The following is a 25,762-nucleotide window of genomic DNA, read 5'->3' as shown; positions in this document are numbered from 1 at the left end:
GTGTTAGGAAGATCTGAAAGTTTCCCTTTGCTAAGTTTCATGTACAAGCAGTTTCTATCAGTATCAAAACAAAATCCCAACTTTCCAGATTTGCTTTCTAAGGAATAAATCCAAAGTATGTTTCCAGAGAAATTTATTTTACTTGGGTAATGCCAGGGTTCAGTGGTTCTTAGTTATCTGTCAGTTGTTAAATATTTGCAGAAGCAATATGTTGGTACAGCATCAGGCTCAAATTTCTTTGTCAGTGTAATCACACAGCTAATGATGTTGGAAGGCACAGCACCTTTTCCGGAAGGACCTGCTATAGCAGTGACCCCAACTCGAACGTGACCCGCGATTGCACAGAGGGGTTGTCTATATTGCCACCCTGTGGATTCTCACAAGCAAGTGGCGGCTGCTCTGCGGCAGTCCCAGTCAGCGGCTTATTCATCAGAGCCCTTTGCTGTAAGGTAAACTTTTCCTTCAGTTTGACACATCCTACAGGTTTTGTTATGGATAATAAACCTCTATGAAATCAATCCTTTCACGATACGGGCTGCTAAACAATACACGTTTTGTAAATTGCCAATTATACATGCAGGAGAAAATGGTTCTTAGATTGGATTACTTGAGTTAAAATGTTTCTAATGACATGTTTGTCTTTTTATCTACTACCCCAATGTTTTTAATGTACTATTTTTTTCAAAAATTAGAAAAGGCTATACAGAAAGGTCAGCTACATTGTCCATAAGTAACTCACAATTTGAAAAAAAAAAAGATCAAAAAGGAAACACCCCCTTTCTAAAAGTCATATATTTGACTGGAATATACACACACATTTGTGGAAGAATGTGGGCATATTCATAGAATATTGAATAGAATTATTCTTTTTCTTGGGTGAAAATGCCTTTCATCTCACTGAATGATGAAGATGTTAAAGTATGAGAGAAAGTAGCAGTAAATAAAATAAAGGGCAGTAGATGGGTATCAGGGATGTAAACCAAGACAATAGAAGGATGGAGCCACTCGCTTCCCCCTGCTGGGCAAAGTCCAGGTATGGTGCGATACCCAGCTGGGTTGAGGGGCTCCTGGGTATGGGCAGCCCCCAGCATGTCTGTGGTAGCCTGAGCTCCATGGTGACTGTCTCCAGCTGGGAGACAAGCTGTCCTGCCCTGAGCGACTGGACACCCTCTTTCAAACTGACCCCCTACCAGCTGCTCCTGCTTCTGACCTTGTAGGGGGTCTCTGTTCATGCTGGCGTGGGCACTTCTGGACCAGCACACCTCACTTGCCCTGCAGGAAGCCATTCCTGTATGGAGAAGGACAGGTTTCTCTTGTGAATGAGTTGAGTTGACTGATTACAGGACCTGGCTGAAGTGCCAGTTGGCTTCTGCCCTCTACCATGGGCTGGAGGTGAACTGCACTGAGAGAACTAGTTCCAGCTAGATCCTATGAAGGGGAGGACAAGGAGCAACCAGCAAGACAGGGCAGGCGCTTGTTCTTTAAAATAAGCCAAAAAGAAAAGCAAATATAGAGGTGAAATTAAATTCTCTCTTTTAAAATATGCAGAAAAACCACAAAATCTTTTTATGAGATGCCAATGGAGGGTAAAATGATTGACCAGCTACACAAAGAGGGAGCACTAAATCCCAGGCTCAGGAGGAGACTCAAACTCTCCAGCCTAGAGGGCATTAATGATCGTATTACAATAGAAAATACACAGGCAAAATGCCACAGAATTTCTTAGTTTGAAGGCTAATAATCAATGGCAGGTGGCAATGGAGTTCACCTTGTCAAGAAACGTTCTGTTGATCTTTAACTTGATCCAAGTTTTATGCTCTGTTGTTCTCAAACACTACTACCTGATTAATAACCAAAAGACACAGCTCCTCAGCTGGCACGATTTGATTTCCTGCGTGAGTGTTTCATGGATGCCACTGTCAACCCATAGCAGTTCAAGCAGAATACTTTGAAGGCTTCAAGAAGCCCAATAAACTTTTGAGGCTAAATCTCTTCCCGTGTGGTTGTAAACTTCTCCAGATGGGAGAGAAGTCATTTTGTGCTAGCAAGTATCACTGCAGAGGAGAAATAGGATGGCACTAAGCTGTCATTGAAACACTGTCTCAGGCTATGGGGAATGCAACAGAGGTAGGATGTCATAAACAATGGCTTCCACAAGCAGCCTATTCTGGGGTGGTTTTATGCTGCCAGGGAGTTTCCTTCAGCAATCTGATATGCCTAGAAACTGCCAGTCCGTGTTTACTGTGGAAGTAGCGGTGTCCTCAGCCACAGAAATAAAGGGAACAAGCTACAAACATCACGTCTGCTGCAGCTCATCCAGAACTGAGCTGACACTGATGCCCATGTGGCACTCTTCTCCTTTTTATCTTCCAGAAATAGGCACAGTCTTTATATTTTGTATATACTGATAGTTTGTATAATACTTACTTCAGCTTTGTATAAAAATATTTCATTGAAGTAATGTCAGCTCCAACAGCAGCATCCTTCTTCTTTGTTTTGCTCTTCTTGTTGACACCAGGGAGGGAGATTTGCTGTCCTTGATGTTGCACTGCGCACATTCAGAAGATCCCCAAAATACTGCTTTCATCTTTGAAGAATGCATTTCATCTTTGGAATCACTTCAGGGGGAAATACAGGCAAGGTGCACAGGTGTAGAAATGCTTCTGTGGACATCACCAAGTTACCTGATCTCACGGTGGCTAGTGTCACCCTAAATTTCTTAGCCAGTAAAGTGCTATTGGATCTCTCTCATCACATGCATCTCTTCTCTAGCAGGCAGCAGGACATGTTGACAATTGTACACTGTTGCTTTCAGTGCTCACTGAGCAATGAACAGTGTTCTTTAACTAGGGTTGTTACTGTTTTTCTTTTACAGTGCTGCAGTATACAGTGAGACACTAACAGGTTACTGAACTACATCGAATTCCTGCATGTCATCTTTGCATAGAGATCTCCTGCAATACTCACTCTAGCGGAGACAAGTTCATTCTGTCTTGATCACTGAACGCCATCACCTTTCTCGTCCTTTTTTCGTTACTACACTGCAGTCACGTTTGGAGCAGAGGACGTGCAGCACCAGAGATGTGCCCAAGAGGAGCTCATGGGGACCAAAAACCAGCGCTGTTGAGGCTCTGGCTAGAAGCGCCATCAGCCACAAGGGGGAGGTAGTGCTTAGTAATAAGAAGCACCAAACGCGGCAGCTGAGGATTTCGTTCTGGTTTGGAGGTCAGGTGTCTCAGAAATACAGACCCAGACCTGCAGGAGCACTTGTAAAGGGAAGGGTGGAGAGGCATTTTCCAGCAGCTGGACGGCTGAGGCTGGGATCAGCCTGGAGCACTGGACTGCTTGGGGTGCACAACAGTGAATGGCCATCATGGCACACCTCACAGTCCCTCTTTGTTTCCAGAAGCACCCTTTACTTTCAGCTGTTTCCATTAGCACTACACACAGTAGTGATGATCCTTTTTCAATTCGAGATGAGTGGGGGCACTTCCAGATCAAGTTTCATCCCACCATGTGCTTCGGCAGCTCCTTTTACTTCGGAACCAGAAGGTATGCTCATGCGTCACTGAGTAGGAGACCTTGACACTTCCGTGAATACTGTCCAAAAGGGTTGCGGTTTTTTCCTAGCATATTGAATGATGACTTGGAATGATGACTTGGAGAGAGCACACTCTCAGGGAACCCAGGTTCAGCTATAAGGACTCTTTGTCACCCATCAGCTATTCTGGTTGCAGAATCCATGGAAGGGTATTAAGATGGTTGATCAGATTGGGATAGGTCTCTCAGTTTTGCCATGTAAGTTGATTTCAGTATCAAAATAGTTCTGTGCTCCTTGATACTACCCAGCACACATGCTGCTGTCTGTAAGTCAAAGTTCTGCTAATACCAGTACTTTGAGTCTGTTTGTACAAGGTCTTTTAAACTTAGTCTAGGTCAGGTGCTGAGCTTTTGCATGTTTTTTTTTTTTATCTCCTTCAAAACACTTCTTAACTACAAACAAAACACAGCCACACACACGCAGCCTTGCACAGGCAGGACTGATTTCCACTGACTATATAAAATTATGCACGGTTTGGTCAATTCTTTAACTGACAGCAGGAACTGCTTGGGGAAATCCCTCACTGTGCACTGGATCCTTCACCCCAAGTGGTTAAACAATATATCTAATCATACAGATAGTGTCTATCAGCCTTATAGAGCAGAGCTCATGCCTATTAGCAGGAGCTTCCTGAAGAAACCACTGGAGCAGCGCCAGCTGCTGGGAGAGCTCCCACAGCCATCAGTCAATTGTTCAGTTGTGAAGTGGCTGGCAGATCAGTTGATCTCCCCATTGCCAAGCTGCCCTCCATTTCAGTGAGTTACTTCTTTCCGGATCCATCTGTTGTCTCAGCTATGCAGTCATTAGCTGGACAGCTCCTGGACAAGGCAGTCAGTTAATGACTAAGTGGCCTTGGCATGCACACAGGCAAAGGCTTCACATCCAGCACCATAACTACTGAGTAAACTTGAACTTCATCCTTTTATCACAGCAGTAACTTAAATTCCTTTGATTTTACCATACTGCCTGGACTGTTGACCACTGTTTCTGCCTTATATATTCCACATAGGAACACAGTATTTTCTTAATCTCATGGAGGGGTGTTCAAAAACATGATTCAAAGAGCAAGAGGCAACGGGTGGCTTCTGGAGAGCTTGAACAGAGCTGTCACTCCCAGACCACAGCATCCCTTTGAGCAAGACATCATGTCAGCAGTTTTCTGGCAGCTTTTGTTTAGGTAAAAGGAGTAAGAGAAGGCCAGACCCTCCAGGCTGCTCCTTTTTGACCACCCCTCTTTAGGAACACTTTCTGAGGGAGATTTCCCTTTTCTAGCACTCAGCCCAAGTTCTGTGAAATTGAGAGTGGGGTTTGTGTTTCTCTTTGGGCTGCATGCACCCAGGACAGCAGCTGTATCGCCCAACACAGACCAAACATATGGGTATTTTTTGCTTTTATTAAAAGCACAAGTTGTCTCAAGGTGTCCCCTTACCTGTGTCTAAATGTAGAAAGTCATATGAACACAGCTACTGCCCTGCAGGGTATGGACTCGCAATGACTTACCTGTGATTGTAAGGAATGGATAAATGTGAAGGAATGTGTCAAATACAAAGAGATTAAGGATCTTTTATGAAGGGAACAATACTTCCAGAGTGTCTGAACACTGTCCTAGAGCAGCTGGATTGTAGCTCCTCACAGAGAGCAGCAAGAGAAAATCCACACTGAAATGAAAAGGAGCTGATGTGCAGAATGAGAGATACATCAGAGGGATCCTGAAGGAAGGCAGAGTACCCTACATAACAAACAGAAGGAGTTACTCCCGTCTTTCAGTGGGATGGTCACCTTTAATCACTCATCTTTAGTTGAAGCTGGCGCACTTACCTGTTTAACAGTGCAGTTCTTTCCTAAGATGGAAAAAATCTTTCCAATATACTCTCTTCTCAGCACCAAGGACAAAACTTTCTACATGTCAATTTAAAAACTGTCCAATTTTTAAAACCTTAAAATTGTGCAATTTGCTTGGGAAATTGGAATAGGAAATCCACCGCCCCCCCCTCCCCCCCAAGTTACAAACCAGTGCAGAAATATGTAAGGGTTTTTATTAATTGTTATTGTTTAACAGGTGAGCAACAATTTTCATAACAAAAAAAGGTTCATGAAATATTCTGAAAACAAATGATTCTTGCATTCTACATATATATGGGCATTTCCAAAGAAATAACCAACCCAGAACAAGAGCTGTTTGGCAAGATAAAGCTCACAATAGAATTTTCAACATGACGACTTACAAAGGGGGAACGTTTCTACAAATACGTAACAGATCAACAAACATGAGTTTTGGTAGAAACTATCAGGACCAGTGCTTCTAAACTTTACACATTTTAAAACACCCTTCTCAAATAACTTTTCTGTCTTCATATAATGATGTGCAAAGTATCCATGAGAAATAGTTCAACAATTTCTTGTATAAATAATACTTCTCAAAAAGGGAAAGCGAGTATTAAACATGTTTTACATTGCATCCAACCCTGCACAATCGAGCCTATGATGCTTCAACTTACATATTTATACTGAAAAAAGTATCAAGTATACATTTCACCCTCTTGATTACATTTTCTTTAAACATTTTGAATAATGTCAATGACAAACTGAAAAAAAAATAAAAAGCATAAAACGCCTGACCTTTTAATACTAAAAACTAATGAATATATACAAATCCAAGACATGATTCTCAAATACATTGACATTGATTCACTGGCTGCTGTTTCTCAGCCAAGTTGCTCAGCTGCCTGTATGCACATATGAAATGTGCCACAGCTGTGTGGTCAGACACTTCCCATATCCTGGAGGAATTATACACAGGGTAAGTTATTCAAACTTATCTGTCCTACTGGGCAATAAGGGCATGTGCATGTGGCAGCTATAGCAGCTGTCCTCAGGCTGTCATACAAGAGTAGTAACTCAATTGCAGTCTCATCTCCCACCCCACATATGCTTGGCATCCAGACAAGCTTTGGCCTCTCTGGTGTTTGTGACAGTATCTTTATTTAAGTTTTTTTCCAGGTCTGTCCATCTACCACAATTTTATAAAAATAAAATAAATCAGTACAAAAGAGACAAATAAATCAATACAACAATATAATTAGTACTACCAAGGGGAGCAAAATCACAACTGGAAAACTGAGTAGCTGGCAAACATGTATTCTGTTTAAGGATTCTGTTTCATGTTAGATATTTTTGCTTAGGTTGCACATGCTGCTTCAAAGGATTTGCTGTCTTTTGTGTCCAGACTGAAATGTAACCATGAGGAAACACTAAAAGAAAAACCCACATCTGCTGGAGTTCTCTGTTAAAACCTGGATGTGCCTTCACCTAGACTGCTTCCCTGCCATGCAGTAGCTGATTGCCTAGAGAAAATGTGTTTGTCAGGTCTAGCCCTCAGTAAATAAAGAGCTGCTAAGAACTGACAGCCTACCAACGCTAATCAAAGGCAAGTAACAGAGAAGACCAGCTGTTATAAACAAAAGGGTAAACACTGCCCCTGTGAGGTGTGGGGCTAGTTCTGAAAGGAGGAAGAAAAAAAGTTACTCTCCAAAATACAAGGCACATTTGAAAAAAGAAGGTGGTTCCTACTGCTACAGGGACCCAGAGAACACTCAGAGTTTTAAGGGATTTCCAGCATGGAAATGCACTGTTCTGCCTGTTTTGTTTAAATCTAGATACATTTGTTTTCCTATGTTAATTAAATTAAAAAGCCCCCTTAAAAGTCTGCAAAGCTTGTGTATCTGTAGACTTCCCACGTCATGCATAAGTGAAGTGGTGAACCATAAGCTTGAAATTCAAGTCATGGGAACGTATACTTCAGTTCTGGGAGAACTCACAGTCAGAGAGGCAGACAGGGGCTATCAGCGCAGGCTGCATTGAGGTTTCTATCTGCAAATAACAAAACGGACCTGTGTGAACCAGGTGCAATGGCTGTAACCCATGGAGGTTCCTGCAGTGGGAGGAACTGCAGTGCACTGGGATGCAGACAGTGGCACAGTGACATCTGAGGCACACTGTTGGTTTACAAATAAAACTTTGACTGAGAAAAAAAAGTTAAGTATTCTTAATATATGTCCAGAATGATGAGAATATAACTTTGAGTTTATACACTCTCAAGTATTCAACCATGGATCCTCAGATCCAATGAGACTTTGATCAATCTGTTTCTTTATCTGTTATTTTAATTAGCATCTTTTGGATAGTTCACTCATAAAATAATATTTGTATATTAAGGTGGAAGACAATGCAAGACTGATTAATTTGAAATACGGTATTACTCCCCTCCCTCAAAATACTAATGCATACATGTATATGCACACACATTCACAAATATATATTTACATAAATGTATGCATATACATGCAGGATTTACGTGGCCAGAAGCTTGCTCAAACATGATCTCTCCCAAATATCTGCCTCAAAATCAGTCTTGCTTTAAAGAAAAAAAAAATTAAAAAAGAAAGAAAAAAAAAAGATAGTGTTGCAACACCATGTAAAACATCAGTGATATATCCCACTTGGGGGAGAAAAATCACACTTCTCTGTTGATGGAGTATGACCATCAACTAGGTAAATCACTCTAAACTGAGTCCTGTTCTGTTGCTTCTGATTCCTGCGGAAGCTGGCATTATCTCTACTATGCTACAGTCTGCAATACAAACACACTCACAGAGTTTAAGAGCATGCATAGCTAACTGGAGCATCTGTTAGACAGTGAACGGGAAGGCAGCAACCTCTGCATAAGTCCCATGCATTTGCAAGTGCAATGAGGAAGAGGAACGGAAACACAGTAGGAGAACTTAATAGCTTCAGGCTACAACTGTGATTGTCCCTACTATGCACAGTGGATCACATTAAATCCCATTACTTCCCCTGCTTATCGTTTTCCTAACATGGCTTTTTCTGCTCTCTTGAACTTCTGTAGCTCAATAGCTAGCTCCCAATATCTCAGATACAGCCACATAAGTCTTCCATTTTGACTTTTATTTCGGTTCAGCATATTCCCACAGTAGTTATCATGTTTGAAAATATCTTTTAAGCCACTTTCCATATGTAGAGCCATAGCAACAGGATCAGTTGCTGCTTTAACTAGCAGATTTTTCTCTATTTCCAGTCTCTGGCTTCTGGGTACCACAAGACTGCAGTAGATGTCCTGTCTTTCTTTAAGTCCCTCTTCAAATTCTTTTAGTAAATTATTGGCTCTCTTTTGCCACTCTTCTTCCTTTGCCAGACAACTTTGGTACAAGCTACCTTCTGCTCCTGAGTGCAAAAGAACTTGTTTCTCTCGCTCTAACTTCTCCTGCTCCTGTTCTAGGATCCTTCTTTCTTCTACTAGTTTGCGACTCTGCGACACGAGGGCTTCCCGGTAACTCAGGGTTCTGTTGCGTTCCTTTTCAAGCTCCAGCTCCAAATGAGCAACCGTGCGACGGTTTTCTGTGATTATATCCCGGTATTTGCCTTCCAGGTCTTTTTGTAAAGATGAATGCTTTTTATAGTATTCTTTTCTTTCTCTTTCTATTTCTTTTTGACATTCTCTGGTCCAGATCCAACCTATCACATATAAATTGAGACTTCAGACATGAGACTAACACATATAACATTGATGGGTATGATTAATTAACTATGTGAATAAAGAAGCTATGAAGTGGTAAAGAACTTTGTTTCCTGCCTTCCCCAGTAATATTCACTTCTATTCACACATCCCACAAAATGTTTTTCTGTGGATCCATATTTCACTTTAAGTCACTTGAAATGATCAAGTTTCCTTTGAAGCTGGACAGAGCCAGGTTGGGCACAGCCTTGGGCAACATGGTCTAGTTTGAGGCATCCCTGCCTATGGCAGGGCGGTTGGAACTGGATGATCTTAAGGTACTTTCCAACTCTAACTCTTCTGTGGTTCTATGATGCTATGAAGTAAAAAAAAAAATATCTGCCAAGTCTTTTACTGTTAACACATGCACTTCTTGGATTAAAGAGGGAAAACAGTTACAGGGAATCAGACTGGAGGTTTCCAATACAGTGACTGCACTGAGAACCTTCCAGGTCCAGTACATGAATTACACATCCGCAGCTCCCTGGGTTGTTACCTTTGGCCTCTCTGTAACATTGTACGTCCACTCTTCTGAGACAGCTTTATAAATGAGGGCTTATTAAATATGGACTCAATTCCATGTGCGAGAAATAGCTGTTACCTTAATGCTATAAGCTGTGCTTACTGTTCAGAGCACTAAAAATGAGCAGGCCAGAGGAAATCCCTAAATGGGGTATCACTGCACTACTTCAGAGGCTCCCCTTTGGCCAGCGGGCAAGTCGGAGAGGCCTGGGCACTACTTACGAAAGGCGGCCAAGCCCAGCATGGGGACCAGCAGGGCGTAGTTCCATTTGTTGCCTTCATCCCCGGGCTCCCGTCGGTTTGGCAAGATGTTCCAGTTGGGAGGGTCATTTAAATTATTCATGGAGGCACCTGCCAAGCACAGGGGAGACGCACGGCCTCAGCGGCACGCAGAGCACCACGGCAGACCCGTCCCTAACCGTACCGCTTTCTGCCCGAGACCCTCGAACGGCGGCAATTGGGTACTTCACACGGAGGTGCTTTGGGCTCAGAGCCCCCCCTGCGCGGCCCACCCCGCGCCTGTCCGCCCCGCGGGCCTCAGCACTGCCGCCGTTACCTCCCACCCCTTCCCCGCGGGCAGGACGCTAACTGCTGGTGTTACCGCCCCGGAGGTCCCCAGGCTGCTCCGCGCTGCAGGCTCCGGCCCCGCGGCAGCCCGGCACGGGAGTGTGGCCCCATGGCGCTGTCCCCCCGCCCGCCCGACACTTACCAGCCCGAGGGTCGGGCCGCGGCGGAGCGCTGGCGCTGTCACTTACCAGCGGACGCGGCCCCCACTGGGCCGGCCCATTAGCAGTGAGAAAGAGGGGGGTATCCGATGGGGACAACGAACAGGCTCGCCCTGTCCCTAAGCGCTCCCGGGGGCCTGGCCCTATCCCAGCCAGCTCAGGTGGTGGGACGCGGGGGAGACTTGGTGGGAGGTCCCGCACGCAAACACGCACACAGTCAGCCCTCGACTCCCTCCCAACACAGTTGGTTTCTCTCGCGGAGCCTTGCGGGTAGCTGCGCCGCTAGCGGCGCTTTGGCGCATGCGCTTTTGCTCCTTCCCCCGGGTCCGTGTGAAATGGCGGCGGCAGTAGCGGCTTCGCGAGGTTTGGCGAGGCGTTGGATGCGCCCGGTGAGTGCTTGTTCTCGGCCCGTTCTGCTCCGCCGTGTTGGGCTGCTCTTCTCTTCGCCGACGTCCTGGTGGTGGGGAAGGGGCCGGGCAGCGGAGCTGGCGCGGAGCAGCCCCTTCTGGAGGGGGTCGGACCGGCTGGGCCTTAGGACCCCTTGCGGCTCCTGCCTGTCTCTTTGGCCGCGGCGGGGGAGCGCGCGTGGCTCCCGCTTGCCCCGCACTGCTCCGCCCTCGCCCGTGGCGAGCTGCTCGGCGGCCGGCGGCAGCCCGTATCCCGTTGTCTCCGCCGTGACCTTGGCGGCCAGCGCCTTCCCTGGGGCGGTGAGCCAGGCTTGGCTGCGGCAGCGGGGCTCTGCGGAGCCGACTGCCCCCTCAGTAGGCTCGGTCCCTCCGGCTCTGTTTCCGGAGTGGGGCCGTCCTTGTGGTCGGCTCATGGGGTTAACCGACTGCGGTCGTGGCCAGGCCGTTCCTCCTGGAGTGGGAAGCGAACGCGTAGCCTTAGGCCGTGAGCGGGCTGCCCGTGGGTTAGGGGCAGGAAGCGGGTACGGGGTGCGCCGGGAAAAGGCCGTGGGAGAGCTTGGCAGTTGCGGCGCCTTCCAGCGCCGGTACCTGGGTAGGAAGCTCGCTGCTGGCGCCTGCGGTAAGCTAGTGCGTGTCTGCGTGTGGCTTAAATCTGCTTAGCGTGTGTTTGCAGAAGTGCTTCTTCGCTGTCGTAACAGTTGTGTTGTGGCTGATCTGCAAGCAGTGAAGACTTGGTTTTCTCCTTGGTGAAGCGGGAGTTTCCAGTTTCTTTCCACTGTTCTCATCGTGTGTGTCCATAATGTGTTTGGGATTACAGAAGATAAGTGTGTGGGAAAAGGAGCCTGTAAATGAAGCTGTAGGTGCCCTTCTTTTGTAAAGCAAGTGCAGAAAAGCCAACTAGCTGACAGGGAGAAGGGCTTAGAAGTGACATGTTTGAGAAGGCCGTGAACTGGCCCTGATAGGACCTTTAATTGCTAAGGGCCATGATGTTTCTGCTAGCCTAACAGTTCAGGTTCAGTGTGACCAGTGTTCCTTTCAAATTTAGTTTAACTTTTTTTCTGCTCTGTGGACTTCTATTCAGGCTTATTCAGAACAACACGTAGTGGCAGCAGAAATTCTTATGTGTAGTTTTAACAAAAAAGCATGTGGATGGGAATAGCAGCTTGGAAAACTGTTTTGCGAAAAGCAATCTGCTAAACAGTTGTGTGGTTTGGGGGGTTGTAATATGTTTCCAGTGTCCTCTGATGCAAAATATATTTGGTGACTGTTTGTAGCAACTTTAGAAAATGAGAAAGTTTGCTGAAAGGAAATCAGTTGTCAAGGTATTGTAGCAGGATTCTGACTGGAGGTTGCAGCAGGCTGTTTAAGGGGTGGAAAAACTAGTCAATTTCTTTTGCAGCTTTAGGGCATAAGCACAGTTTACAGGTTTTGGGATTGGGATTTTTTTGGTGGTTTTTCGTTTTTTCCTCTTGGTCATTTGCAATTTATTTAAGCAGTGCAAAGTATTTACAAACCTGTTGTGTGCTGTCTTTACTTACAGTATAGATTTTCTTTCATTTGTTGCTCATGGTGAATAATTTATTGCAGTAAAAAGAGCTGTATTGTTGCTGAAGATGATTTTGGAAACAAGCAGTAGTAATACATGCTGGAGAATGTATGGCTGCTGCATTTAAAGTGTGCCTTGTAGTCTCTTATGTCAATTACAGTTCTGCTAGTCAAACTTCAGTTGTACTCAGGCCTGTGAAAGCAGTTTTGCTACAGAGAGGACACCCCCTTTCAAGTTGAGCTGTGATTCTTGGGTAATCTGTTGTGTAGATAAATTACATCTGATACTTGGGTTTCATCTGGTGAACTGGTTGATCTGATTCTGTATGTGAAATATTAATGAAGATGATAAATACAGAAGTTAAGATGAGCATGTAATTGCCCCAGAGTGTGATAACATAGTAGGGTGGAAGGAGGAAAGTAACTGCCTGGAGGAGGGCACTAGTGGAACTCCTTCCAAGTAGGAGTTAAGGCTGGTCTTTATTAAAGATGGCTGTAAAAACCAGAAATGTGTTAGTGCATGTGGTGACCCATTAGATATTCACTGTTATGCAAGAGGATAATTTGAGAAAACTAATATGAGAGATGATGAAAGTAGGTTGAGGAAAGTGTATGGTAGTTCATGTCAGGGGTGGGGGAAGAGGTGGATTTTTGTAATTGACAGGAAGGGAAGGCCTGCTTGTTAGCATGTTACAGGGTGGTTGACCCATGGCTGTAACAGTTGCTGAAAATGGCAAATATCAGTCCCAGTGCATTTTAGGATGTATTTCAAATAGGGAAGTGCAGAGGTCACTTTTATGTTCTGTGTTGCTGTTCTCATCCATTGTATGTGCTGAGTTAGATGCATTTTTCTGAATGGTATAAAGAAGGGATAGCAGGTTCCAAAGCACTGGGGTTTTATATGATGAAGACTAAAACTGTGATTATTTTAACCTGTCAAAGCAGAGCCTGGGTATTAGGTAGGTTTGGGTGCTGGCTTTTTTTTGTTTTGATTTTGAACGTGCCAGGGGAGACATTACAGAAGGGGAAACTCTGCCTTTGTGCTTCACTTAGGTATTAATAAGTGGTTGTAGTTTGGTCATTTAATAGAGAATGAAAAGAAGAGAAAGATCTCTGACTTTTGCAGCAATGATGAGCTGGAACAGCTTTCCCTACCACCTGTTTTTATCTTTGTTATTCTTGCCCACCTGAAATAATTCAAATTCTCAGGATAGCTTGACGTGAGAGGTACTTTCCATTAATTGCTGTGGTTCTCATAAAGCCATCTTTCATCTTTGCTTACGAAAAACCTGGAAGAATCCTACAGAATTAATTGCAAACATATTTTTCTGTCAGTGCAGCCTCAGATAGGTCTGAGAGACTGGTTAGTATTGGTAAAGTACAATAACAGCCAGAAACATGCTGTTATCTGTGGGGTGTTCTCTCATCCAGTCAAACCTTTTTTTTTTTCCTTTTATTTATTTATTTCTTTCCCTCTGGAAAAAGGAAAATATAGGAAAGCCAAAACTTCATTGCATTTAGCTCTCACATGTGTTGATACAATGTTTTTGTGTATGTGGTATCAGTGGTAAGTAAAGGTTTGTTATAAAAGTAGGGCAGCTGAGAATGCTGGAAGTCTTCGTTGTGGAAACATTTAATGTGAAATGTGTTCCATAACAGTCTTCTTGATTTCTGTCCATAGTGGCCAGCAGCATGCCAGACTCTTGCCCGCAATTTACACTTCACAGCCTATGGAAAGAAGAATGCTTCTACAAAGGTTTCTGATTCGGTATGTTTGTACTTCCTTATATCTTAAGTAACAGATTGGATAATACACAGTGCTTGAGAGGCATTAAACAAATGGGTGCTGGTGTTTTGTATTGCGCTCAAGTATGCAATGAGACTGAATTTTGAAATGGGTATCTCTTTTTAATGATAGTTTCCACCCAGGAGGGTACATAACACTTGCTGCAAGGGTCTTTTGAGAACATTAAACTTGTAAGTTTCATGAAGATTCAAGCAGTATGTTTGACCTAGCTTGAAATCTTTGTGATCATAACAAACTGATTTGTTTTCCCAGATTTCTACACAATACCCGGTAGTAGACCATGAATTTGATGCAGTTGTTGTGGGTGCAGGAGGAGCAGGTCTGCGAGCTGCGTTTGGTTTGTCAGAAGCTGGATTTAATACAGCATGTGTTACAAAGCTGTTTCCCACCAGATCTCATACTGTTGCCGCACAGGTGAGAAGTGAGTTAGAACAAACATTTTAAAAAATCCCTGCTGTCAGCTGCTTTGGAAATGTACATCAACATCACGTTTCAAGGCCACGCTTCCTCTTACGGATATTGCATGTTTAGTTGAAACTATTTTGGAGGGTGATACCTGTTTAGATTCTGCTCAGTGCTTTTTCACTGCATTCGATATAACTTTGCAATTTCCTGTGTTAAACAAAGCGGAACAAAATAAGAGCCACTGTGAATTGCAGAGGTTTCTCACAACCACGTTAAATATGATTTTACTGTATTTCTTGTACACAGGGGCATAAATGGTGCATGGTTTTTAACAGAAATGAGGGAAACCTACTAAAACTACTTCAGTAATATAATTCTAGGGAAATGGCTTTTCATTTTCAGGGAGGGATCAATGCTGCCCTAGGAAACATGGAAGATGATAACTGGAGGTGGCATTTCTATGACACAGTGAAAGGGTCTGATTGGCTGGGTGACCAGGATGCCATACACTACATGACTGAGCAAGCTCCAGCTGCGGTGATAGAGGTAAGACTCATTGGATTTTGTGAGTATTTATATTTGTGTTTATAACACAGACTAGCTTCTAAGGAGATCTCCTTACTAGGAACATAATAAAATAACTTTTTGCCTTGTTATGCATAAGAGTTTCTGATGCTTGTTTTTGGGTTCAACAGCTGGAAAACTATGGGATGCCATTCAGCAGGACTGAAGAAGGAAAAATATATCAGCGTGCGTTTGGTGGACAGAGTCTTCAGTTTGGAAAAGGAGGACAGGCGCACAGATGCTGCTGTGTGGCAGACAGGACAGGACATTCACTGTTACATACTCTCTATGGCAGGGTAAGCAGCTGTGAAGTAAACTTGGTTTTGCTTTTTTATTTGCAATTATTTTTTTGTCTTCCCATTTTCCCCTAGAATTTGGGAGAACCAAACACACCTCCCTCTCTCCCCCCAAAACCCCCAACAAAACAACAAACAACCCTGCCAACAGAAAAAAAACCACCCCAAACAAAACCCAAACCAAGTGTGTAGCTGTTCACATATGGATGAGGAATCCAAGGGAATGACTGATAACAATTCTGGTTTTCCTTCCTTCCTCAGAGAACGTGGAAGGATGTAGCTGAGGTGATGCTTGTTTTGTGTCAGGAGTGTGCAGAAATAGATTAAATTGAAAGATACGTAATTGCTCTTGTGAACACAACAGGTGTTAATTAGTGTACACCATGTTAGCTTTGTGGTCTGTAGTAGTTCTTCACTTTTAATACTTTTGGGTCTGTTAACCACACCCAAAGAGAATTTGTGTAAACATTCTACCAATAAATTTTCACAAAAAAACCGACACAGCGGCACTGGGGAGCTATGAAAAGAAGTACAAGGCAGCATTTTCTTTCCACTCATCTTCAAACAGGGAACAAGGGAAAATAAGAGGTTTAAATGCATGAGGGCCTACTGTGCATTTCTGAGCTTGCTCTCTGGCAAGTAAGTGACTACTGTTCCAGCATCTATTCCTATCAGTTCTGTAAACCATAACTGAAGAAAGATTTGTTTATTTTGAAATGGTCATAAGCTACTTGAAACCTGAAATTAAGTACCTACTAGCTAATGTTTTTTAATTTACTTAGTAGCTAGCTAATTGCTCTCCTTCACATCCACACTACAAATGTTGCTGCAACACAGCTGCTCAGTGTTGATCCTTGAGGGTATGAAAGAATGTTTGACTTGATGCCCACTGCTTCTGCTGGTATACTAGGCTGCAGGAGATGTATTCCACTTCTCTCTGAGAGGTTTAAGTAAAAAAAGCATGCTGGTACACGTATTAAGCAATGCAGCTGACTAAAGTGTTGCCAGAGGTACAGGGAAATAATGAGTCTTGCTGACTAGCTGTGACTTCTTGGATTAAATGGTTTGGTAACTACTTATATCCCTTTAAGCTAGGTTGGATTCATTGGCAAAATTTTATAAGGATTTGCAAGGAAATTGGTTTTCCTGGTAGTTGTTTGAGGTGGTTTGTATCCTGATACAGCCCACAGGCATTGACAGTTTTGAAAAGAGTTTACTTTGGTTTCTGGATTTTTCTTAAAGTTCCTTTTTTCATTTTCCTTCAGTCTCTAAGATACGACACAAGCTACTTCGTTGAATATTTTGCCTTGGACCTACTTATGGAAAATGGAGAATGTCGTGGTGTTATTGCCCTTTGCATAGAAGATGGCACTATCCATCGTTTTAGAGCGAAGAACACTGTTATTGCCACAGGGTAATGTAAAGTTTATGGCAGATGACAAACTTCAGAGTGCTGCGAGCTGGAAGTGTGTGTGTTTTTTACGTGTATTTGAATCTGAAGTGTGGAGATGACATGTTGATTTGAAAAATGTAATTTATATGTTCATCTTCCCTCCCCCTCCAGCCTTGATCAAAAGCAATGTAACTGAATTCCGTCATACCATCTGAAAGGAGACACATACTAATTTTATGACCAAGTATAAATTTAGTGCAAGGTCTAACCATGAATTCTAGAACAATGACATAAAGTTGGAATGTGTAAGAGCACGTGTATGACCCAAATGGCCTTAAATTTTTAATATGTTTATAATAAACATATGTTTATGTTTATTAGAAGACTATATGCATTAGTCTCTTGCTGCTTATGGCTGTCTCCTGTCTGTTTCAGTATTCAAAATATTTATAAACATACCTATCAAAGAAAAACAGTTGCCTACATAATTTGGCTTTGTTAAAGATGGAGCTGTTTTCATACTTGTGTTCTTTGAGTTATATTGAATACATAGATAGGTACTTTTTGTGAGAGTTTGCCCTGAAACTGTGAGTTGTGGCAGTTCTCAGTAATGTTGGAAACTAACCTATTTGGTTTAGGTATAAGATTTAATGTTTAACACCTAATTTTAGACAACTTTTGAAATCTAAGAACATAAAATCAGGGCCATACTGAGGATACGAACTACTGCTATGTGCCGGTTTTGGTAGAACTGCTAGTAATAGTTCAAATGAAGTCTAATTGTAGTGGATTGAGAGAATTTCCTGACACAACCTTTATCTGACAAAAAGGCTTCTGATACTAACCTAGCTATTCTGCTTTGGAATTTTTATTGTTTTTCTTGGACCTTCTGTCACCAGCTGTTTTTTCAAATATGAGCATAACAGGGTAATACCAGTTTTATTTTTTCCTTCGTTTCAACTTAGTATGTGGCAACACTTACACATCTTGCTTATTAACCCTCTGCTCTATTTCTGTTATTGTGCAAACAGCATAGCTGAGCAGTATGTTCTAGAGATTTCTTCTCCTTGCTAATTCTTTGAACTTTTGTGTTCTGTAGTGGGTACGGCCGCACTTACTTCAGCTGTACGTCTGCTCATACTAGTACAGGTGATGGCACTGCTATGGTCACACGAGCTGGTCTTCCTTGCCAGGACTTAGAATTTGTACAGTTTCACCCTACAGGTACAAAATATGAAATAATACATTGATATTGAGATGAACAATTTTTTTTTTTGTTGTTTTAAAATGTGCTGAAGTCAGTTTTCACTTTTCTGTAGCTGTTCCTTAGTTGTTTGTGACAGCTGTTCACACTTGTCTGCAACTGCTGTTGAATAGAAATCTAAGACTTAGAATGTCATAAGGGTTTCAGCTGTTCTAATTTAAAGATCAATGTTAAATATTTGGAGGTGCTGTCTTTACAAAACAATAAGTTTTTTTTATTCCAATTCATATTTTATTCCAAATTATATTATTTATTTTTATTATCCAGTTTATTTTACTCCAAGCTGAAACCACTTCACCTTTAAAACTTGTGTTTCCTTTTGCCTTTAAAATATTAAAGGGTTTGATATTAAATACAGGAGCAGTGGGATAGATGCAAGTATTAAGGAATTGCGTACTAAATGTTTTGTGGAAGTGGGATAGTATGTTATATTTATATCACAGGATCACTATCTAAACTGTGGACAACAGTGGTCACAGATATTTTTTTGTGGCTAAAATATTTTTTGTGGCTAATTAAATGCTTAGTTTTAACTTGTGATAAGTGGTGAATTTAATTTTTCATTTATTTTGCAGTTATAGCAATAGTGTTCTCTTGACTTAGATAATTTTTTTTCCAGTCAAAGCCTCGTTGCCTGTATGATAACTCTGTAGCTTTTAATGTAGCAATCAAATGTACGAGTTGGTTAGCATTTTTGTTTTCTATGATGACCAGTGCTGAAGGCTAACACTGAGTAAGCTTTGACATTCCACACTATTTGAAGCCATCCTTTATTGCGTTAGCACAGGAGAAGAGGGAACAAAGATGAGCAAACTGGTCTTGAGATAATCAACTTCCGGTTTACTTAATCTTGAACCAAGTAATTGCTGAAGGTCTACAAAATCTTTGTAAAATTCCCCTTACATATTGATGGGTGCAGATCTCTGTAGTTCTAATATTTTGGATAGTGTTGGTGTTCCAAATCAACTTGATCAGCTTTTGGGAAGAGTATTTGAAAGGAGTAACAATACATGTTTCTAAGCAGTCCTGGGGGGACAGTTCCTAGTGGTATGGTTAGGGTAGAATAAAGTCTACCCCTGTGACTTAACTTGCATTGTTTTAAGAAGATATTGTTTATTCAGTCCTAGTCATCCTCATTGTGGAGCTGTCCAGAGAATATCTCACTTGATGGTATTTTTTCTTTTTTGACAGGTATCTATGGGGCTGGCTGCCTTATAACAGAAGGATGTCGTGGAGAGGGAGGTATTCTAATTAACAGTCAAGGTGAAAGATTCATGGAGAGATACGCACCTGTTGCGAAGGATCTGGCCTCCAGGGATGTAGTGTCTCGATCAATGACTATAGAAATCCGTGAAGGAAGGTTAGTTAAATACCTTTAATGAAGCTGCAGAAGAAATACTTAATCATACTAGACTGTATACAGTGCAATACTTCATTTGATAAACGCCTGATGTTTCACGCAAGTGAACTTTAGTAACTGTCAGCTGAACTCTGCATGCAGGGCAGAAATTTTGCTTGTGAATTCCTAAAGATACTGAAAGGGAACAGAAGATATTAGGAGTCTCCTGCTTGAATTTGGTGCATCTAGATACAATTGTTCAACAAGTTTTATGTATGTGCTCTTACTGCAAGCAATGGAAATAATTTGGTCCTCTGTTCTCTTCACTAATTATCTCCAAATTTTACATATTTCTGCAGAGATGTAGTGGTTTAACTCCTTAAATACTGTAAAGTATGTAAGTGAAAAGAAAAGCTGGGAGATGAAAAATATGCTTAAATACTGCCAGGGTCAGTAGTATTTTTCAAATATGCTAGATGCTAATTTTTGTGAGATAACACTTGAAAATTATTTTCCCCACAAATGAAACTAATTGGGTTAGAAATATTACTGGTGTTTGCAGAATTCCTGTGAACATATTCCAGTGTTGACTTTTTTTAATAGGGGTTGTGGCCCTGAAAAAGACCATGTATACCTGCAGTTGCACCACTTACCACCACAGCAGCTAGCAACCCGTCTCCCAGGAATTTCAGAAACGGCTATGATATTTGCTGGAGTTGACGTCACTAAAGAGCCTATTCCTGTGCTGCCTACTGTCCATTATAATATGGGAGGTATTCCTACAAACTACAAAGGACAAGTAAGTAAAATGTCACTCAGTGTTTCTTTTTACCATAATAATAGGAAATTACTTTCCAAATAGAAAAGCATTAACGATACTTTTCATAAGTGTAAGGATGAATACTACCACTACTACTACTACAATAATAATTTCAGTACTTGCACACAGTCTGGTTTGTTTTTGTAAATAACTTGAGAACCATGTTCCAGTCCATTTGGAGGTGGAAATACCAAGAAACATCTAAAATGAAGTTACTGTCCTGTCTGACAACAATTCTGTTTATCAAGTTGAAGATAATATAGTTGAACAAAGATCAAACCAAGGCTCTGTTATAATCTATAGTGTAAGTTAGTGTCTATTAATTCTCTATACCTCATGTAATCTCCATGCTAAAGCAGGTTCCTCTAACTCATTAGAAATCAGTATGATGGTGTCAGCTGAATTTTTCTATTTCAGTGTGTACTTGTTAATTTTCAGTGTAAAATTTTGCCTTAGAAATATCTGATCAGAATTTCTTCCTGTGTTTTTCTGTCTTGATGTGGAATTGTGATGAAACAGAACCACATACTTTTCATAAGAATAATTAAAGAAACCTTGGGTTTTAGTGATAGCAGTGCTATGTAAATACAGATTATTTACCCTTTAGAACCAAAATATTTATGGTTTTAGAGTTGGTGAAAACTTGATTGCTATGTTTCATCCTTAGATGTACATGACCTTTGCAGATACAGAGGTTTGCACTGTTATAAACTGTTTAAGAAATGAGTGCTAATTGACTGTCTGAAATGATAGGTTATTACACATGTGAATGGTGAGGATAAAGTAGTACCTGGTTTATATGCTTGTGGAGAAGCAGCTTCTGCATCTGTCCATGGTGCAAATCGACTCGGAGCAAACTCGCTTCTGGATTTGGTGGTCTTTGGTCGTGCTTGTGCCCTTACTATTGCAAACACATGCAAGCCTGGTAAGTCTCACAGTTTTAGAGACACTTGCCTTTATGATTTCATTTCTTGTCCACAAAAAGTGGTTACTACCTAATTCAGAATGCTAGATATAGACTATTATTTGTTAGAAAAGGCAGAAATCATGTTTATGCTTCTTATAGGTATGTTCTTTGTTGTGTGAATGTTTGAAGTTAACATTTGCTTTGTGAGATGGTATTTTTAAAACTAGAACTGGGTCAGTGCTGTTGCAAAAACAGTTGAGATTTTTCACAAATTAGCAAAAGAGAATATTAAATATGAAGACTGACTTCTCTACATGCTGCACTGCACCTTAGATGTTAAGAAAACTTTCTTAATAGTGAAGAGAAAAGGAGAGTATAGGAGAAGATAGTAAGGAGCTGCAAGCTTATTTCATAGTTTAGGAGAATTTGTGTCACGTGCTGTGTTTAAGGAATTAATAGTAGAATTTAGCCAAACCCATAAGTTTCCTACTAACTGTCACAGGAAAAAATGTGATTCCTATACTCTGAGAACTCTATTAAGTGTATGGATAGTATTGGTGGGAGTTCAGGAAAGCTATAGTTAACTTGTACCTCAGAGGAAGAAAACAAATTGTGTTTTAGTTAAATCTGACTTCTGGTAGTTGCTAGTCTATGAAACTGGCAGAAATCAAAACCAAGCCTGAGCTGCTAATTGAATCTTCCTTATTAGGAGAGACAGTTCCCTCTATTAAACCAAATGCTGGTGAAGAGTCGGTTGCTAACCTTGACAAATTAAGATTTGCAAATGGAACGATAAGGACTTCAGAAGTGCGACTTAACATGCAGAAGGTAAGCCTGGTTAAGCTCTTGACTATAAAGGGAGAAGCTGCAGTCAGTGGGGTGTGGTCACGTTGCAAAATACTCTAGGAAGTAAAATACAGTTTGTGGAAGTAAAAAGCAGTGTGAGTAAACTGTCTGTGTGCAGCAAAGGCTGTATCAGTTTCGTTAGTTTCTTCTTCCCTTCATGGTTATTTCTCTTGGGTAGTTTACCTGCTGTGTAATGGAATCATAGAATCATAGAGACATTGGTTTGGTTTGGAAGGGACTTTAAAGATCATCTAGTTCCAGCCTCCCTGCCATGCACAGGAACACATCCCACTAGACCAGACTGCTCAAATACAGTAGGGTTTCTTCTGTTTGAGAACAGAAGAATGTTTTTTCTTTAGGCTGCAGGTATGTTTGAAGTCATAACAGCTCCATATCAAGCTCTCTTGGAACTCATGAAGCTATTTGGGATGTTATGCACATGCAGCATATCAAACTGATTTTGCTTTACTGTCTTGCAGACAATGCAAAACCATGCTGCTGTGTTTCGTACTGGTTCTGTACTCAAAGAAGGCTGTGAAAAAATTAGCCAAATTTATGGTGATCTGGCTCATCTAAAGACATTTGACAGAGGTAATTTGATAGTAAAGTATATGCCTTGGACAGAGTACTCTAGGAAAAATGTGGTGTTTGGTGTTTGTTGTGTTTCTGTAAATTACTGTTTTCCTCTTCTGAAAACTTTGTGTTTCTTGAAACTTCTGCTAAAGGTTTTGAGCATTTTGAATCTTCAAAAATATGTTGTAGAGCCCTACTTGTTTAAATGTGGTCATTAGTAAAGTACTTGATGTTACTGCTCACTTTCTGGTTGTATACATTTAAAAAGAAGCAGAGTGTGAACTTGGATTTAACTGTATAAGGTACTAAATGCTGTTCTCTCAGAACATGATTTGAAGTTGTTTGGATACTAAGATGAACTTTAGTAGTATTTTCTAAAAAAAAACCCAGGGAGTTGCAAAAAGGTAGCAAGACTATTCATAGGTTTAACACTCAAGTTTTTATTTTTCAGCAGAGTAGATAGTGCTGCATACAGATACTGCCATGTCCTGCAGTGTGTCTTAGGAGAGCTTAGTTAATTAAGTAAAACTGATGATGTACCTTTTGTCCTCTTGTGTATTTCTCTCCAACTACTGCTGTTGGATGTGTGTCCTGACAGTGAAAGTTAAGACCAGCTTTCTGAGATAGCATGGAGAAAAGTGTTACGATAGCTTAAAATGTAGAGATCAAAATGAAGATACATTCATGTAAGTGAACTTGGTTCCGCCTTGAAGATACTTAAATGAAGAACCTTGTATAACTAGCAGGGCTGTTTGGATTCCCCCCCACCCCTCTCTCTGAGGGTGGGAAGAAAGGAAATCCCTGTTGTCTGGATTTGTTAGGGATCTACTTAAAGAGTACTGTTTAGCCAGATCTTGGGATCTGAAATGAATGGGGACTGAGTTGTAGGGATGATAAAAAGCAGGCAAGAATTTTTGGTGTAGCTTTGTCTCAGTAACACACATGCAACAGGGATACCTGGTAGAACTGAACTTTTCCAAGATTCATTAGGATTTGTTAAGAGTATAGGAATTGTTACTGAGCCTTTCAGGCAATGGTGAGTAATTACATATTGCAGAGTACTGTGACTGCAGTAGGTAGACCATTGGCTGGTTTAATTCTAAGTATCAGCAATAGGACAGAAGTAAATTGAAGAGTAGAACATCTTCCATAGTCTTCTAATCTTTTACTAGGTATTGTGTGGAACACTGACTTGGTGGAGACGCTTGAACTGCAAAACCTGATGCTTTGTGCTCTACAAACCATTTATGGAGCTGAGGCTCGCAAAGAGTCCCGGGGTGCTCATGCCAGAGAGGACTATAAGGTATAAATATTTTCTGTGTCAGTGTTCCTTGTTATGTGTCCTTGGATGGATTATTTAAAAGTTGTAATTTCTTTGAAGTGCAGTCTTCATAGTCTTGAGTTGGGATTAGTGTAGTATTTGTTTGGGGTCCCATATGCTCTGTTTTATCTGTTACTTGTTATATGTAAATATAAAATGACCAATACATGCAACACTGGGTAACAGTCTTGAGAGAAGAGTTGTGCCATGTGTGCATCTGAATTATTAGAGAGGTCTAAACTAGGACTATAGTAATAATAAGGTTATGAATGCATAAACAGGACTATTACTTTGTCTTGTGCAAGAAACTTTACCTTAAAGCCCTGGTCAAGCTTTTGTATTTAAAATCTGCCATGGGCAGTGCTAAAATAAAGCTTGCTGGCTATTAGGGGACACACTGTGTTACAGTTGTAATTGGAAACTAATCATGTGGTTGTGAAGTGATTTGCAGATGTAACTTCTGGTCTGTACTAACCTAACTTTCTCCTTAGTTACGTGTAGATGAGTTTGACTACTCTAAACCACTCCAAGGCCAGCAGCGGAAGCCATTTGAAGAGCACTGGAGAAAGCACACCCTTTCATATGTGGATATCCCATCTGGGAAGGTAGGTAGAGCCTGACGCTTGAAGGTCTTTCTTACTGTCAATAAACAGCTGCTCTCAGACAGCTTTTTGATACTGTTGATGCTTAACAGTAGGCATCTGAGAGAAGTTTTTGTTGATATTTAGGAAATCACTTGATTTGAGCTGGAATTATTTTCCCTCTTGTATCAGGCTAGTTCAAAAGCTTTTTCCTCTGATGGTGGCAAAATCTGTTGTTGATGTTTAGCATAAAGTTTTCATGGTATTTCAAAGATGCAGCTGAAAAATCTGGCCCTATAAAAAAAATCTTGAGTGGTTTGATTTGTTTGGTTTGTTTTGGGGATTTGTTTTTGTTGGGGTTTGGTTTGGTTTGGTTTTTTTTTTTTCACCTGTTCTCTGGATCCTCTTTGTTTCCTCTCCCCCAGTTCCCGCTTTCTTGAATCTAGTTTGGTGACAAGTGAGAGCACCTCACTTCCTGAATAGCTGCTGAGGACAGAAAGTGTCACACAGTTCTGTCCCCTAATGGATCCATTTGGGTTTTCTATATCCAAGACTTTTCTAGCTTAAAGGACTAGGAATCTTAGCCAAAGCTTCACTTTTGTCCAAAAGGCTTTTTAAAAGTAGTAGTCTTCTGGTGCCATTTTTTGGTCAGGCTTTGCTTTTAGAGGAATTTAGTCAGTAGTAACTCAGTGGAATGTAAGTGTTACTTGTAGGTTACTAACTCTTCGTTTTTTATGGAAGGAGGAGAATAACGGAGAAATAGGCTTTTAACATCAATGAAGTAATTCAGTTATGTGTGTTACTCAGTCATTCTTGTTAGCTAGACTGTCTTGTTTAGATACAAAAGCTTTGTCTTAAAGTCCTTTGTTCTCTTTTACTTCAGGTGACCTTGAAATACAGACCTGTGATCGACAGAACTCTGAATGAACAAGACTGCTCAACTGTCCCCCCTGCTATTCGCTCATACTAGTGACTTAAATTTAACTGTCAGCCCTCTTTCAGAGGGAGTTAGTGTATGTAAGCATAGCACAAGCAAATCAAAATAGTATTGCCACTGTCAATTAATGGAAAATGCTGACTAAACTTCTCTCCAGCTTGTATTCTGCTGTGGCTTACTGTACAGTTATGAAAATGGAATACAGGACAGCTTATGTTCTTTCACCCATCTATTAAAACTGACAGGAAAAACACAAGATGTGTCTAAATAAAGTGATGAGAAGTCTTGTATTTGTATTTGTTTGAATGTTATGTATATAATTACCATGCTTTTATTT

General features: G+C 41.3%; 2 protein-coding genes across 3 annotated transcripts; one reads left to right on the top strand and one right to left on the bottom strand.

The window, feature by feature from the left end:
* Positions 1 to 5,619: 5,619 nt before the first annotated feature.
* CCDC127 (coiled-coil domain containing 127) lies at positions 5,620 to 10,539 on the bottom strand. Of its 2 annotated transcripts, none has more exons than XM_065667778.1 (3): positions 10,451 to 10,539; positions 9,918 to 10,046; positions 5,620 to 9,133 (listed from the first exon to the last, which is right to left on the bottom strand). In XM_065667778.1, exons 2-3 carry the CDS (start codon positions 10,036 to 10,038, stop codon positions 8,460 to 8,462), a joined length of 795 nt encoding a protein of 264 aa, XP_065523850.1. In that variant the 5' UTR covers positions 10,039 to 10,046; positions 10,451 to 10,539; the 3' UTR covers positions 5,620 to 8,459. The 2 variants fall into 2 exon arrangements, with proteins under 2 accessions (XP_065523850.1, XP_065523851.1); XM_065667779.1 differs by having other exon boundaries at positions 10,405 to 10,486.
* A 162-nt stretch (positions 10,540 to 10,701) lies between these two features.
* SDHA (succinate dehydrogenase complex flavoprotein subunit A) lies at positions 10,702 to 25,715 on the top strand. Its single transcript, XM_065667775.1, has 15 exons — positions 10,702 to 10,809; positions 14,054 to 14,140; positions 14,432 to 14,593; positions 14,987 to 15,130; positions 15,280 to 15,444; positions 16,710 to 16,858; positions 17,937 to 18,061; positions 19,293 to 19,461; positions 20,044 to 20,239; positions 21,014 to 21,185; positions 21,877 to 21,995; positions 22,493 to 22,604; positions 23,759 to 23,889; positions 24,399 to 24,512; positions 25,372 to 25,715. Exons 1-15 carry the CDS (start codon positions 10,756 to 10,758, stop codon positions 25,456 to 25,458), a joined length of 1,986 nt encoding a protein of 661 aa, XP_065523847.1. The 5' UTR covers positions 10,702 to 10,755; the 3' UTR covers positions 25,459 to 25,715.
* The last annotated feature ends 47 nt before the right edge of the window (positions 25,716 to 25,762 follow it).

This window comes from Lathamus discolor, chromosome 2 (assembly GCF_037157495.1).
Source record: "Lathamus discolor isolate bLatDis1 chromosome 2, bLatDis1.hap1, whole genome shotgun sequence".
NCBI classification, from domain to species: Eukaryota; Metazoa; Chordata; class Aves; order Psittaciformes; family Psittacidae; genus Lathamus; species Lathamus discolor.
The sequence above is the reverse complement of the archived record's forward strand: the minus strand, read 5'-3'. Positions and strand labels throughout refer to the sequence as shown.